General features: G+C 46.3%; 1 protein-coding gene across 2 annotated transcripts in view; it reads right to left on the bottom strand.

Annotated features, from left to right (window-relative positions):
* The window catches only part of UBE2D1 (ubiquitin conjugating enzyme E2 D1), a 39,517-nt gene extending 27,219 nt beyond the window's left edge, over positions 1 to 12,298 (bottom strand). Inside the window, exons 1-2 of one of the 2 annotated variants that reach the window (XM_043986879.1) lie at positions 11,972 to 12,298; positions 2,898 to 3,188 (exon numbers count right to left, since the gene is read on the bottom strand). In XM_043986879.1, coding sequence (XP_043842814.1) covers positions 2,898 to 2,906 — 9 coding nt within the window. In that variant the 5' untranslated portion in view covers positions 2,907 to 3,188; positions 11,972 to 12,298. The remainder of the gene's footprint in view (positions 1 to 2,897; positions 3,189 to 11,971) is intronic. The other variant, XM_043986877.1, reaches the window with a different exon arrangement.
* Between the last annotated feature and the right edge of the window lie 1,639 nt (positions 12,299 to 13,937).

Genomic DNA, 13,937 nt, shown 5'->3' with positions numbered 1-13,937 from the left:
CCCACAATTGCCTCATTTCAAAAAGCTTTGGTGAGGCCAAGAGGCAGCTCAGCTCACTGCTGCCACAGCTCTCCTCATAGCCTCCCACTCCTACAACAAGGGAACAATTCTTACTGGATCTCCTTGCTGGGTGTTTCCACTCCAGGGGCATATGAGCTATGGTTGGCTTGCTCATACATAAACATTTCTTGTACTTTCAGTTCGGACTCTGATCCACTTATATGTAGTGGACAGTAGCTATTTCAAGATTTTTAAAAAGTCAAAAAGAGGCGGCAGAAATGTTTTCAGATATAGAACACTTCCTTCATAGTAGTCATGGTAGAATTTCTACAAATCAAGACAGCTGCCTGGCCCTTTCCCAGACAAATGCAAAATACTGGAGATTTCCCAATAATTTCACTGTAGTGATCAAACTAAGGGTTGGCAGACCTGGGCTGCCACCAGGTAACTGCCCACCATAGAAAAGGACTTATTTCAAACTTTGTGGGGCTTTAGTCTTTGCCTGGATGAGGTATATATCCAACGTGGCCATGGCAGTTTCTAAAAAGCACAGACAAGAGTTACACTGAAGGAAGAAGGAAGAGTAGGCAATCGTGTATGCTGATCTTGTCAGAGCCATAGCTAGCAATTTTGGTTTTGTTCTGTTGTTCAGTTGTGTCTGATTCTTTTGGACTCTATTTGGGGTTTTCTTGGCAGATAGGAATGGTTTGCCATTTCCTTCTCCAGCTCATTTTGCAGCTGAGGAAACTGAGGAAAACAGGGTTAAGTGACCTACTCAGGGACACACAACTAGAAAGTGGCTATGGTCACACCTGAACTCAGGTGATCCTAGCGAGAAAATGGGTAGTTGTCTCCTCTCAATAACCTCCTGACCTGTTTGTAGGACAAAGGTCTGATTCCCCCCCCCCACCCCACCCCAGGCTAACAAAATCACATGGTTGAAGGAGCCCTGGTCTGCTCTTGGGTTGTATCCAGAAAAGGAAGTATACGGTCCACTCCTGAGTTATGCCCCTACAAGGAAGAGGGGTGGGAATACTGTGTTCCAATTACCTAGTTTTTGCACGTAGATTGTAACCCTTGAGTAATCGGACCAATGATGAAAAAGGGGAGGGTCCAGTCGTGTTAGGGACTAGGGTATAAAACAGGGCCTGCAAGTCCCCTTTCTTTGCACCCACTAGCTGCATGCTAGGGTGCCTCCTCATGAGAAGGAAATAAAAGAGCTTTTGTCACATCGCTTCTGAGTTCCTGAGAATTCTTGAGAAGAGGATTGATTTTCCCTCACATTCCTGATTCCAGGCCTGGTGCTCTCCCCACAGTAGCTGGAATAATTCTGGGGAAATTTGGGGACTGAATCCTGTGGGGGAGAAGGAAGTCACATCACCTCTCAGGCACCAAGCACCTTGCAGACTCTAAATTGCACACCAGTTGACAATTCGCATCAGGAGTCTCCTCCTTGCTGCAGTTTCCCTGTGACAGCAAGGTACATGCCTATAGCCCCCCCCAAAATGCTTTCATCTCTTTATAAGAGGAAGAGGACCCGTATGCACAAAAATATTTATAGCAGCTCTTTTCATAGTAGCAAAAAACTGGAAACTGCCCACGTATTGGGGAAGAGCTAAATAAATTATGGTTTATGAATGTAATGGAATATTATTGCACCATAAGAAATGATGAAATGGACAGTCTCAGAGGAAACTGAAACGACATCAATGAACTGGTACAGAGTGAAGTGGGCAGAACCTGAGAAATCTAAACAATAACAACAACAGAAAGACAAACACCTGGGAGAAACTAGAGAGCTCTGGTTGATGCCAATGGTGGGTTCCGGAGGATGCCAACTCAAGTCCACTATCCACCTCCTGGCAGGGCAGTGATGGACTTCAAATGCCAACTGACACTGAACACTCAATGCAGGGATTGGTTTTGTTGGACTGTGTCACAAGAGGTTTTTTTTCTTTTCTTTTTTTTATTATTCAGCTGGGGGAGAAAATAATTGTCAAAAAAATTAAAATTCCAAAAATGGAGGGTATTCTATGACCATAAGGGGTGATGAAGCAAAGGGTAGGAAGGCTAGTCACAAACAGAACCACCCTATTAAAAAACGCAACACCTCCCTCTCTCCCACTCTGACCCTGGCTTCTGTACAAGCTTACAATTTTCCCTTTTCTGCATTGGGCATTCATCTCTCGGAGCAATTACAGTCTACACCCCTGACCCAGCTGCAAAGAGGCTACTAAGAAAATCTCTCTGCATCTGTTTGTCTCTGTTTCTATCTTCCAAGCGCACACACCCCAACACCCAGACACTGCTCCTGCCCCCGCATTATTTGTGGCTGCAACAAAGTGCCCCTTGGAGTGAGGACAGGGAGGTCTAGGGTAGATAGAAAGAGCCCCACCCACACCTTTACATTTGAGGTAGGAAAGAATGAATCATCCAGGAAGATTAGGTAAGGATGTGTGGCTGCTATCTGCATTGCAAATTTCATTCCACAATCTTTCCCTCCTCTTCCAAATTTTCTTAATTCTCTCCAGGGTCCCTCCATCATTCTAGCCACCCAGGCTCACACCCCAGGTGCCAACCTTACTCCTCTGTAGCCAGGCAGATGCCAAACGAGGCTGTTTCTATCTTCCCAACCTTCTCACATACTAAGCCCCTTCCTTTTCACTCACAGTTACCTCTCCTAGGTCAGGTGCTCATAACCTCTTGCCTGAATTAGTACTGCATGGCCTACGTGAGTTTCCTACCCCAAGATCTCCCCCTGACCCCAGCCAAAGTGATTTTCCTAAAGCTCATCACTTCCTTTTCAACAAATTCTAGTCCATTCCCTTTACCTCTAGCATCAAATGCTAGTCCTAGGGTTGACATTTCAAGCTCTTCCCAACCTGGTTCTGACCTACCTTTCCCATCTAAGGATACAGTCCAGTCAAAGCGGCCTCCTTGCTGTTCCTCACACTCAAAAAAAAAAACCAACCTAAATATTCAGACGTGAGCAGGAAGTGAAAGAACCAGGTGGAAGTCGGTAAAGAAAAAGTGCATTTATGTTGAAAACTTTCTGCTGAGTTGAAATCAGAGGAATTCACTTTTTCATGCTGTTTAGCATCTTGTATTTGGAGTTACACACCGGATGACATGCCTGAAAAGCTAGTACATTCACTGCCTGTTAGGACCTCTTATTTCATTGGTGTTATCTGTAAAAAAAAGGATATTAACTTGTTTTTATCAAATTAGCGAATAGATTAATCACTAACAATTATTATTTCTGAGACTGCTCTATATGCCAGGGCATATACGCAGGGAGTTTTTTTTTAATTACATAAGTATATTCAACAATATTGCATAACATCAAAAATAGTTTTTGTATCATTATAAATAAAATATATTCTTCAAATTCTTGTCTATTTCATTTTTGTCATCCTTGCCTTTTTAAAAAATAATATATTAGAGACAAAAGAGTACAATTATGTTATTTATGAATATATTAGGGATATGTGCACAAAAGTTAAATAACTCTTTTTTTTTTTTTTAGTGAGGCAATTGGGGTTAAGTGACTTGCCCAGGGTCACACAGCTAGAAGTTAAATAACTCTTGAGTCTCCACCTCACAACAAATTTGCAAAGATGAATTTTTGAAAACCACTAATAGTCAACATTGGGTGAGATGGCTTTTTGAAGGGGAGAATTTTAGGTGAAGTAAAAACAAACGCTATCGATAAAAATTTTATTTAAAAAATAGTCAATACTGGTTCTTCACAAGGGGAAGCACTGGTATGAAATATTCCATATAATATCAGGGTTTTTTGATATACTGGTCGATCTGGCAGAATTTTTTTTCCTCTTCCTTTTTTTTTTTTTGGAAGCCTTTGTTATAAGGGATAGCTCTCTGGGAGGAGAAATAGAAGGATAAAGATGGAATTCTAGCTGAACACAAAAAGATTTAGTGCTGAAAAGCCTTATCAAAAGATGATCTGGGGGGCAGCTAGGTGGCACAGTGGATAAAGCACCGGCCCTGGATTCAGGAGGACCTGAGTTCAAATCCAGCCTCAGACACTTGACACTTACTAGCTGTATGACCCTGGGCAAGTCACTTAACCCCAACTGACTCGCTTTAAAAAAAAAAAAAAAGGATGATCTGATTAATAATGAACTGGTGCAACCCTCCCAGAAAAGAATGTAGACCTATGAGAGAAAAAGTTCCAACTAAACTTTCCATATCCTTTGACTTTAATTCTACCACTGGGCATATGCCTCAAGTGAGTTAGTGAGATGGGGAAAAAAATCTCCCATTTCTAATAAAATATTCCTTACATCCATACCCCACCAACACAAACAAAATGAAAGCAAAGGAGGCACCCATTGGTTGGCAACTTGTTAAACAAACCATAGCACAAGAATTAATGGAATATTATTGTGCTTCAAGAAATGACAGTCGTGAAGAGTCAAGGAAACTTGGGCAAGTTCTAATGAATTGATACAGTGAGAGAGGTCAACAAAACCAACAGAACAACACACATAGTGGCCTAGACAATGCAATGGAAAACAACACTCAGAGAGATCAGGAGGCAGAGAGGTGCTTGGTGAATTGAAATGAGAAATCTGGATTGCAGGGAACTAAGGAGGACACAAGACGGAGGCCTCTCTTCTCAGGAGAGGTGGTGGACTAGAGCTCTAAAGACCCATTGCCATGAGGTATCATCAGACATGTGTCCATTATTTCTGCTTACTATATTTTGATACCAGGAAGGGACTATTGGAAATTAACAGCAATTAAAAAAACCCACACATTTAAAAAACCTTTGAAAAATCAAGCACTGCTTTCTAAAGAAGGCGATGCCACAGTATAAGCACCTCTCTCCAACCATCAATGGCTGCCTTTATACGACCAGCCCCTTAATGAATCCCTACCAAATGTTTCCATTTCCACCTGCTTTTCCTAAAGCTTAACATTGTGCAGTGCCCTACATGGGGAGGTTGCAGAGCAGGCAAAGGCCACAGAACACTTCCATTTTTAGTAGAAAACAATCAACAATGACACTTTGTTTCAACAGTTGCTCAGCCATGGGTAGAACTACATGAGAATGTATTACACTGTGTTTACTCATGTAGTTTTCTAAATAACAAAATAAAAATCGTGAGCTTTAGCAACACCAGACAGAGCCGAAGTTCCCAGAGAACTCTTTGTGGAGGACCCAGAAGTCCTGCTTCCCAAAGGGGACAGGACACTGTGGTGGTGGTGGTTGAGCTGCAATTATTTCCAGAAAATAGAATCAACCATAAAGGCTTTCCTGACAAGTTTTTGAAGTGTGCAAACACTGCAGGAGCAAGCTTTTTTTGACCTTATCACAGTGCAAATAGGCTAAATATAGGCCTGCATTTCAATTCAGGCTTTTGAAGGACGGACAGGAGGCCTAAGCCATTAGTCTATCTTAGCACCTCCCGCCCAATTCAACCATACTACTTACATCTTAGCCAGCCCTACCTAGAGAAAACAACCAGATTATTTTTACTGTTGGGGGTTGCTTAGAAGGACACTCCCCTTCTCTCCTCCCCACCAAACTGCCTTCCACCAAGCCTTGGAGTCTTTGGCCATAAATAGCTGGGCAGGCTAGAAGTCTCAGCTAGTTACAAATATGAACACTGATTAGGAGGTAGGATCAGAAATGAAGAAACAGTTCAGAAGAAGAGAGCTAGAGAAGGGGACTTCAAGAAGTCAGCCAGGGGGCAGCTAGGTGGCTCAGTGGATAAAGCACTGGCCCTGGATTCAGGAGAACCTGAGTTCAAATCCGGCCTCAGACACTTGACACCTACTAGCTGTGTGACCCTGGGCAAGTCACTTAACCCCCATTGCCCCGCCAAAAAAAAAAAAAGTCAGCCATTCTGGGGTAAGTCAGAAAAAGCCAATTCATATTCGGGGGCAGCTAGGTGGTGCAGTGGTTAAAGCACAGGCCCTGGAGTCTGGAGTACCTGAGTTCAAATCTGGCCTCAGACACATAACACTTACTAGCTGTGTGATCCTGGCCAAGTCACCTAACCCCAATTGCCTCACTAAAAAAAAAAAAAGTCAATTCAAACATCACAAGGGTCAGAGAGGTAACCCAATTTTTCAAGGGTCCTCTAGAGCCAAAGCCAATCTAGCATTGACCCTGATCCCTTCATTCCTCAGGTATATTTTTGTACCCCAGGAGGGCTCACAGACAGACTCTCCATCAACAAAGGCTGGGAGAACCAAAGCCAAACCTTCAGTCTGAAGCAATCCAAGTGCTATTCCACCGATAAGGGTTTATTTGGCAAATTAATTATGTAAAAGCACAGGAGATCTTGAAGAGAACAACACAGGAGTCAGTTCATGACCCATAGGACAAGCGGCTGGCGGAGAGGTGTGGGCAGCACTTCATGAATCCCTAAGCCCTTATTCAAAGATGCAGGAGACCCCAAGGAGAGTGGAAGAGCCCGGAGGGCAAGGACAGTTGTGTCTGGTGAACTGAACTGATGTGTTTTCAGTCAATGAAACCCCTGCACCAGCTGACTGGAGACAATTCTGCATCCTGATGGCCTGGTTCTAGGGTGGTTGGGTTTGGGGTTTTGTTTGTTTGCTTTTAAAGCACGAGTCTTATTTAGGTATGTACTATTAATAACCCCAAGGAGGAAGAAGTGAAGAGACCTGCGTCAGAATGTGTTAACAAGAGGAGTTTCCCACATACCATTTATCCCTTTAAAGGAGGAGGATAAAAAAAGAGGAAAAGCTATCAGAGACCAAAGAAAGATCGGACTTGTTAGTTATAAGGATCTGAATCCAAAGAGGGCCCCGGTAGGAGCTTCTTTAAAAAAGCCTTTTTTCCTCACACTGTTACTTTCAAATTATAGCCCAGCCCCTGCCTTGAAGGAGGACAGGTTTTCTTTTTCCAAGCTGAAAATGGTCCCAATTGGAGAAGTCTTCCTCAAATGCCTGCTCGAGTGATACAAGTGACTGTTGTTCAAAGCTACTGTGAGAACCAGCTATTTGGGAAGCGGATTCATTCTTACGAGTGGACAAGGGGCAGCTAGGTGGCACAGTGAATAAACACACTGGCTCCTGGAGTCAGGAGGACCTGAGTTAAAATATGAACTCAGCCATTTACTGGCTGTGTGACCCTGGGCAACTCACTTAACTCCAATTGCCTTAAACACCTGGGGCCACCTCTAGTCATCCAGATGTTTATCTTGCCACTGGACCCAACGGTTCCCGAGGGGAGAGTGAGGTTGCACAGCCCTCCCACACTTAAATCCCATTCACTCCAAGTCACAACATCTCCCATGGCCCTCTTGGAGAACCAAGGACAACAACAACAAACTGGACATCCAGGCAAGTTTGGGGGGGGGGGCATGAGCTCTACGGGAACATAGACTTTATGATGTAAAAACGAGTTTCCCTTTGTTAGGGGAAACAACGCTTTTAAAGCAATACAAAGCTCTAACTCATTTCAGGCTGGTGCAACAATCTATCTTAGAAAATGTTTCCTTAACAGAACTTTCTATAGGGATGGAGATGCAGAAAAGCACTCAGGGAAGTAAAGCCTGCCTCTAGTGGGAAAACCAGCCTGGCTTTGGAGCACACAGACCCGAGGCCCCACAGTGGCTGGCTGCCTGGCCGTGCCTCCCTTAGCCCGCAGCATGGGTCTGCAGAAGGTGCTTGGGCAAGCACAGGCAGCACTGTTAGCATCCAGACAGAGATGCTCAGCTAGAAATGCCGGACCAATGTCCAGCTTCCCCAGCTGGCACCTCCATTTCCAAATGGAGAGAAGCTCTGACACACAGATTACCTGACAAGGGCAACAGGAGATTCAGCGCCACAGGATCTCTCACACATGTCCCTTCTGCATTAACGTATACAGTCAAGTTATATGTTGACTCTAAAATCAGCTTCTGTACAAGCCGATCTTTAAGGCCCCTTATGGGAACATCGAGGCACTGGGGAATAATTACCAGGGTTGCCATATTTGCACAACAAGCCTTGTCTCACTCTTCAACAGAGGAACTAGAAAACTAACAGGCCTGTTCCTGATTTCACATCATGCAAGTGGGGTAATCATTAGCTTAAATTCTTTACAAGGAATTTAAACTGCAGAGGCAGCCAGAACAATACAATGGGCAGAAGCCTTAAGGTGGGCACCCCCCAAGCCCAGCTTTAAAGAGATTGCTGACGATCAAACTATTTTACACACACACACACACACACACACACACACACACACACACACACCCCGGCTATTTACTCAACCTTGACAACATCCTTCAAACTCTGAAAATCTAGAATATCGAGCTACCCTTTTCTAGGAGGAATATGAAATTAGCATAGCATGTCGAAACTAGATTAAATCACTTAGCACCAAGTGCAATAATAGATGCTAAGTGCCTTGCAAAACCTAAAGCACTGGGGCAGCTAGGTGGCACAGTGGAAAGAGCACCGGCCCTGGAGTCAGGAATACCTGAGTTCAAATCCGGCCTCAGACACTTAACTAGCTGTGTGACCCTGGGCAAGTCACTTAACCCCAAATGCCTCACTAAAAAAAAAAAAAAAAAAGGAAAAAAAAAACCTAAAGCACTAAAGAAATGCCATCGGCCAGTAGGAATGATAATAGTAACAATAATAATAATAATAATAGGTTTGCAGAATGTTTTACAGCTAGTACCTCATTTTATCCCCACAACTCTGAGGGATAGGCGCTATTATTATCCCCATTTTATAGATGAGAAAACTAAGGCAAACAGAGGTGAAGTGACTCACACTGGCACAGAATTTAAAAAAACAACTGTCCATGGTACACCTGTTTGAGGAGGTGGCAAAGGACTAGTGTACTGGATGAGACCAATTTCCTAGAAAACAAAGTCTTATCGAAGCACAGAGACAGTATGACCTAGTAGGGAGACCTGCACTTGAGTGTTAAGATACGAGCAGGGGCAAATCACTTAAACTGAGATTTCATTTCCTTATTTGTAAAATGGGGATAATAGGGCGGCTGGGTTGCCCAGTGGATAGAGCGCCAGAAGAGTCATTTTCTTGAGTTCAAATCTGGCCTCAGTCACAAGTGACTGAGGGTCACTAGCTGAGTGACCCTGGGCAAGTCACTTAACACTGTTAGCCTCAGTTTCCTCATCTGTAAAATGGGTTGGAGAAGGAAATGGCAAATTACTCCAGTATCTTTGTCAACAAAATCTCAAATGGGATCACAAAGAGTCGGACTCGACTGAAAAGCCTCAGCAACAACAGGAGGTTGTTGCAGGGACCAAATGAGATAATAGTTTTAAAACCTAAGTGCTATATAATTCATAGGTACAAACATAAGCTAATTCATTTTCATTCAGTATGGAATGCAAAAGATATCCATAGGGTGTTAACAACTCCCAAATTTATTCTAAGACGTTATAAGCAACTCAATAAGTTAACTATTTGAAAACAGGTTCCAAGTTATTATGATCATTAAAATATTGAAAATACGTACAAAACCATATGAAAACTCCTCACTCTGAGGAAGAAAATGGAATTTTGAAATTTGCTTTAAAAATATATTCTACTAGGGGCAGCTAGGTGGCACAGTGGATAAAGCACTGGCCCTGGATTCAGGAGGACCTGACTTCAAATCTGGCCTCAGACACTTGACACTTACTAGCTGTGTGACCCTGGGCAAGTCACTTACCCCTATTGCCCCACCAAAAAATATATATATATATTCATTCTACTTGACCCAAGAATATTTTATAATTGCATCATTATTGCTAAGTCATGCAGGATCTGAGAAAAATAAAGACTAGAACATCAGAATCAGTCACATCACCTCAGAAAACAGAAGTTATGGCTTTATTAAATAAAGCACATGACCCTTGAATATCAAAAGAAATGAGCTGTCTTCTCTAGCAGAAGATGTAGCCATGGACAGTAACAGAAAACAAAAGGCACACATTTTCCCAGCTGAGATACACCATGGCTAAGGAGTAATAAATAGTACTTCGATTTCTCCTGCCTGCCTCTCTCTCTCTCTGCCTCCTTCTCTCCCTCTCCCTCTCTCTCTTTCTGCCTGCCCCTCTCTCTCTTTCTCTTTCTCTCTCTCTCTCTCTCTCTCTCTCTCTGGCAACTTGAAGCAACTGCAGGAGCACACCTGGCTAGCTGGTGGGAGGTGTTAGGTAGGAGGCTGCAAAGGTGATTATTTCAGTACAAGCAGCAGAACACGAGCTCAGAGCAGGGCTAGGTATGCCAGGGAAAAGGAGGCCAGTCATGTGGTGAGGTCAACAGATGCACACTGCTATCAGGGAAATATGACATGACGCAGAGGAAGGACTCTGGGACTGGGGTGTATCCTTTAGGAAGGATTTACAGACCAAAGACAAGAATCACACAAGCAGGAAAGGCATAGATGGAAGCAGTGGGACAAACATTCTCCCCATTTTAAGGAGACGGAACCTGAGGCCTTAACACTCAAGCGCAGAGCCCATGGTCATACTGCTAGTAAGTGTCTAGAGGCAGGTTTTCAACCCATATCTACTGTTTCCAAGACAGAAGTCCGTCCTGCTGCCTCTGCCAGGGAGAATGCTCTGATTGTATTTATTGGAAATGTCCAAGGAGCACACACTTGGTGCTAAGAATCACTGCCCCCATGTGCACCAGGCCACACACACACAGGCAGAGGATTGAGAGCCAGCAGGGGGCTGGGGGCCTGGGGCCTTAAAGATCACCCAGTCCCACCCCCTTTCCTATTACAGATGAGAAGACCCCCTAAATAACTGGAGAGTCCGGACTTTCCTTGGTGATAAATGAGTAACTATGCAAACAAGAAGGCAAATAAGCCCAATATTCAGGGCTGGGAAGGACGATGGAGTTCATGGAGTCCAGGGCTTCTCAACTGCAGTCTGCTGGAGCTCATGCTCCTTCCCAGAATCCTGTTTGTAAATAACTAAAGGGAATGATCAATTTCACTCGGAGGGTGAGTGAAAACAAAGATTTTTTTTCCCTAAATTTACAAGCCCCTGAAATCTAGTCCCAAGAGGTCCGTGGACCCTAGGTTAAGTGCCCCATGTCTGGCCTAAGTCCATCATTATAGAGAGGAGAGAGTTATATACCTAGAAAGTATAGAACTTTGGTTGTGCCAAAGCATCTAGCCAAGAAGGTCAATTAGATCCCGCGGCTGAGGGCTGGAAAGGGGCTTTGGAGATCTCTAAGGACTGGTCCAACCCCGTTTTTTACCCACTGGAGATCATTTGGCCATATGACTTGCCCAAGGTCACACAGGTAAACAAACCAAATCCCAACCAGCCCAGCGAGCTGGTTCGCTTACAGACGATCGTGCTCGGAGTCCTTTGGTTCAAAGAGGGAACAGGAAACCGACTCCTTGCCCGGGCCACACTAGGGGTGGGGGGCTCCCTCCATAAAACAGAGGCCCAAACTTTACAGCAAAGTTCCCCAGCCAGCAGGAGTGCTTTGGTAGAGCCAGCGTGCTCGGCCTGTGTGTCTCCCCCGCCCCGCCAGCTACCTTCCCCCGAGCCACAGGGTCAGGACGGAATGGGCTGATCAGGCAGCGAGGTGACCCCAAGACGGAGGGAACCCAAAGAGCAGGGGCAGGAGGGCGGGGACGGGCAGCCCTAGGCCTCCAGACCCTGCCCCGAAAAGGGGCTCCCTCCCAGCCCACGAGGGGCCCTGGTGCCGCGATGAAAGGAATCCGGCGAGCCGGAGGGACCGGAGGCCTGCGTCCTCCACCATGCTCCCCCACCCCCCACCCCCGGACATCGGGGAGAGCGGCCAGATTTTAAGCCCCACCCTGAGGGATTCAAAGCCAGCCCGACGGTGGGGGTAGTGGTAAACAACAATAAAAGCTCCCCCCAAGCAGCCGGCGCCTGGCGCAGGTTCTCCGCGGGCGCATCTCCGGCGCCGGGAGGAGTCCGCTCTCCGTCCCACCTCCCGGGGATGCCGGGCTCTTTGCAACCGCGGCCCTGACGGGGACACCCACCTTCTGGATCCGCTTCAGCGCCATGGGTCCGGGGGGCGTCGGGCTCCTCCTGCCTCAGGCGGCCGCTGGGCTGCGGGGCGAGGGCAGCGTGCGTGTGCAAGCGCCGAGCGTGAGTGTGGGGCACGCGCGCGCGCGCACACCCCCCCGGCGAGCGGCCGTTCGTTCGTTCCCCTCCCGACGGACACGGACTCCCCCGCGGCTCCGGGCGAGCCCTGCGTGCCTGCGTGTGCGAGCAAGGGAACGAGCGAGCGTGCGTGCGTCCTGCGTGCGTGTGAGCGGGCGGGCGGCCCGGGGAGGGATGTGGAGCGAGCGAGCGAGCGAGCGCCGAGTGTGCGACGGGCGGGCGGGGGCTCTTTTGTTTCCGCTTCTGGGAAAGAGCCTGCGCCCTCCTGCCCCCGCCCCGCCCCGCCCCCTGAAAGCCCCGCCCCGTGACGCCGCGGGGCCGGCTGGGGGATGTAGTCCCAGCCCCACCACCACCCACCCAGCCATGGGCACCTCACCGCCACCAGGCCCCACAGGCTCAAAACCACAGTCGCCCAGGAAAATAGAGGGGCCCTCTAGTTCAACCCTTCCATTTTACAGATGTGGACACTGAGATTCAGAGATTGAAAGGGCTTCCCCGAGGCCAGGCGAGACAGTCAGGACTGGGATTCCACCCTGGGTCCTCTGTCTCCCTTCCCTGATATGGGTGTGGGGCTCAGATCCACCTTCAGGTTCATGCTTGTGCTGGGAGCTGGGAATACAGAGGCCGACTTCGGACAGTCACAGCAGTTCTACCTTCATCAGGGAATAAACAATGTCTATATAAGCCGAGGAGATACATATGTAAAGGTATATACATGTAAGTGAAAGAAATACAAAGTATTTCCAATTGGGTCAGGCTCCAAAAAGCACAACGTTGTTGTTCAATGGTGTCCAAGTAGTTGTGACCTCCTTTAGGGTTTTCTTTGCAAAGATACTGGAGTGGTTCACCATTTCCTTCTCCAGCTCGTTTTGCAGATGAGGAAAGGGAGGCAAGCAAGGTTAAGTGACTTGTCCAGGGTCACCCAGCTAGTAAGTGTCTGAGGCCAGATTTGAACACAGGGAGATGACTTCTTGACTTCAGGCTTAGATTCTAGCCCCTATGCTACCTAGCTGCCACCAATAAGCACCACAGAGACAGTTAAATGTCTCTGAGTGACTTAGGTACTTTGTGTCTGAGCAGCACACGCCTCCCTCCTGCTGTGAGCTCAGCAGGCCTTAGTAAGGATTTCCTGCTGTTTTATTATAATCTTGAGAGTCTGGGTTTTTTTTTTTTGCAAGCTTCTCTTTGGCTTTTTTTGGGGGGGTGGGGGGAGAAGCAATGGGGTTAAGTGACTTGCCCAGGGTCATACAACTAGTAAGTGTCAAGTGTCTAAGGCTGGATTTAAACTCAGGTCCTCCTGACTCAAGCCAGTATTCTATCCACTGCACCTCCTAGCTGCCCCGAGAGTCTGTTTTTAACAACTAATGATCCTTCTCTTCCAGTTCCTCTCCCCCCAATCTTTTCAGAAATATAGCGAAAAGGAGATGGTAGTCATCAACCCTGCCCAAGCTTGATGTTGATGATATAGCCAGCATTTGTCGTAAGATTTTACATAATTAACTCATTTCCTCCTCACAACAACTCTGTGAGGTAGATTCTATTTTTATCTCCATTTTATAAATGATGGAACTGAGGCTGTTTGTCACTAGCTAAGTAAATATCTGAGACAGGATTTGAATTTGGCTTCCATACCATACTCCAAGTCTAGTGTTCTATCATCTGTGCCACCTTGCTACCCTAAGACAGAGAGACTAGAGCTGTGATTTCACCGGTATCAGCAGCTCCCAGGAAAGGAAACTCCCTCTACCAAGGCAGTTTGCCACCTTCCCAGCACTTTTAATCTTAGAGAGTGAGTTAGAGCAGTAGTGTCCAACTTAGGATTCCCGCAGGCCATATATAACT

The sequence above is a fragment of the Dromiciops gliroides genome, chromosome 2, assembly GCF_019393635.1.
Source record: "Dromiciops gliroides isolate mDroGli1 chromosome 2, mDroGli1.pri, whole genome shotgun sequence".
Taxonomy (NCBI): Eukaryota; Metazoa; Chordata; class Mammalia; order Microbiotheria; family Microbiotheriidae; genus Dromiciops; species Dromiciops gliroides.
The sequence above is the reverse complement of the archived record's forward strand: the minus strand, read 5'-3'. Positions and strand labels throughout refer to the sequence as shown.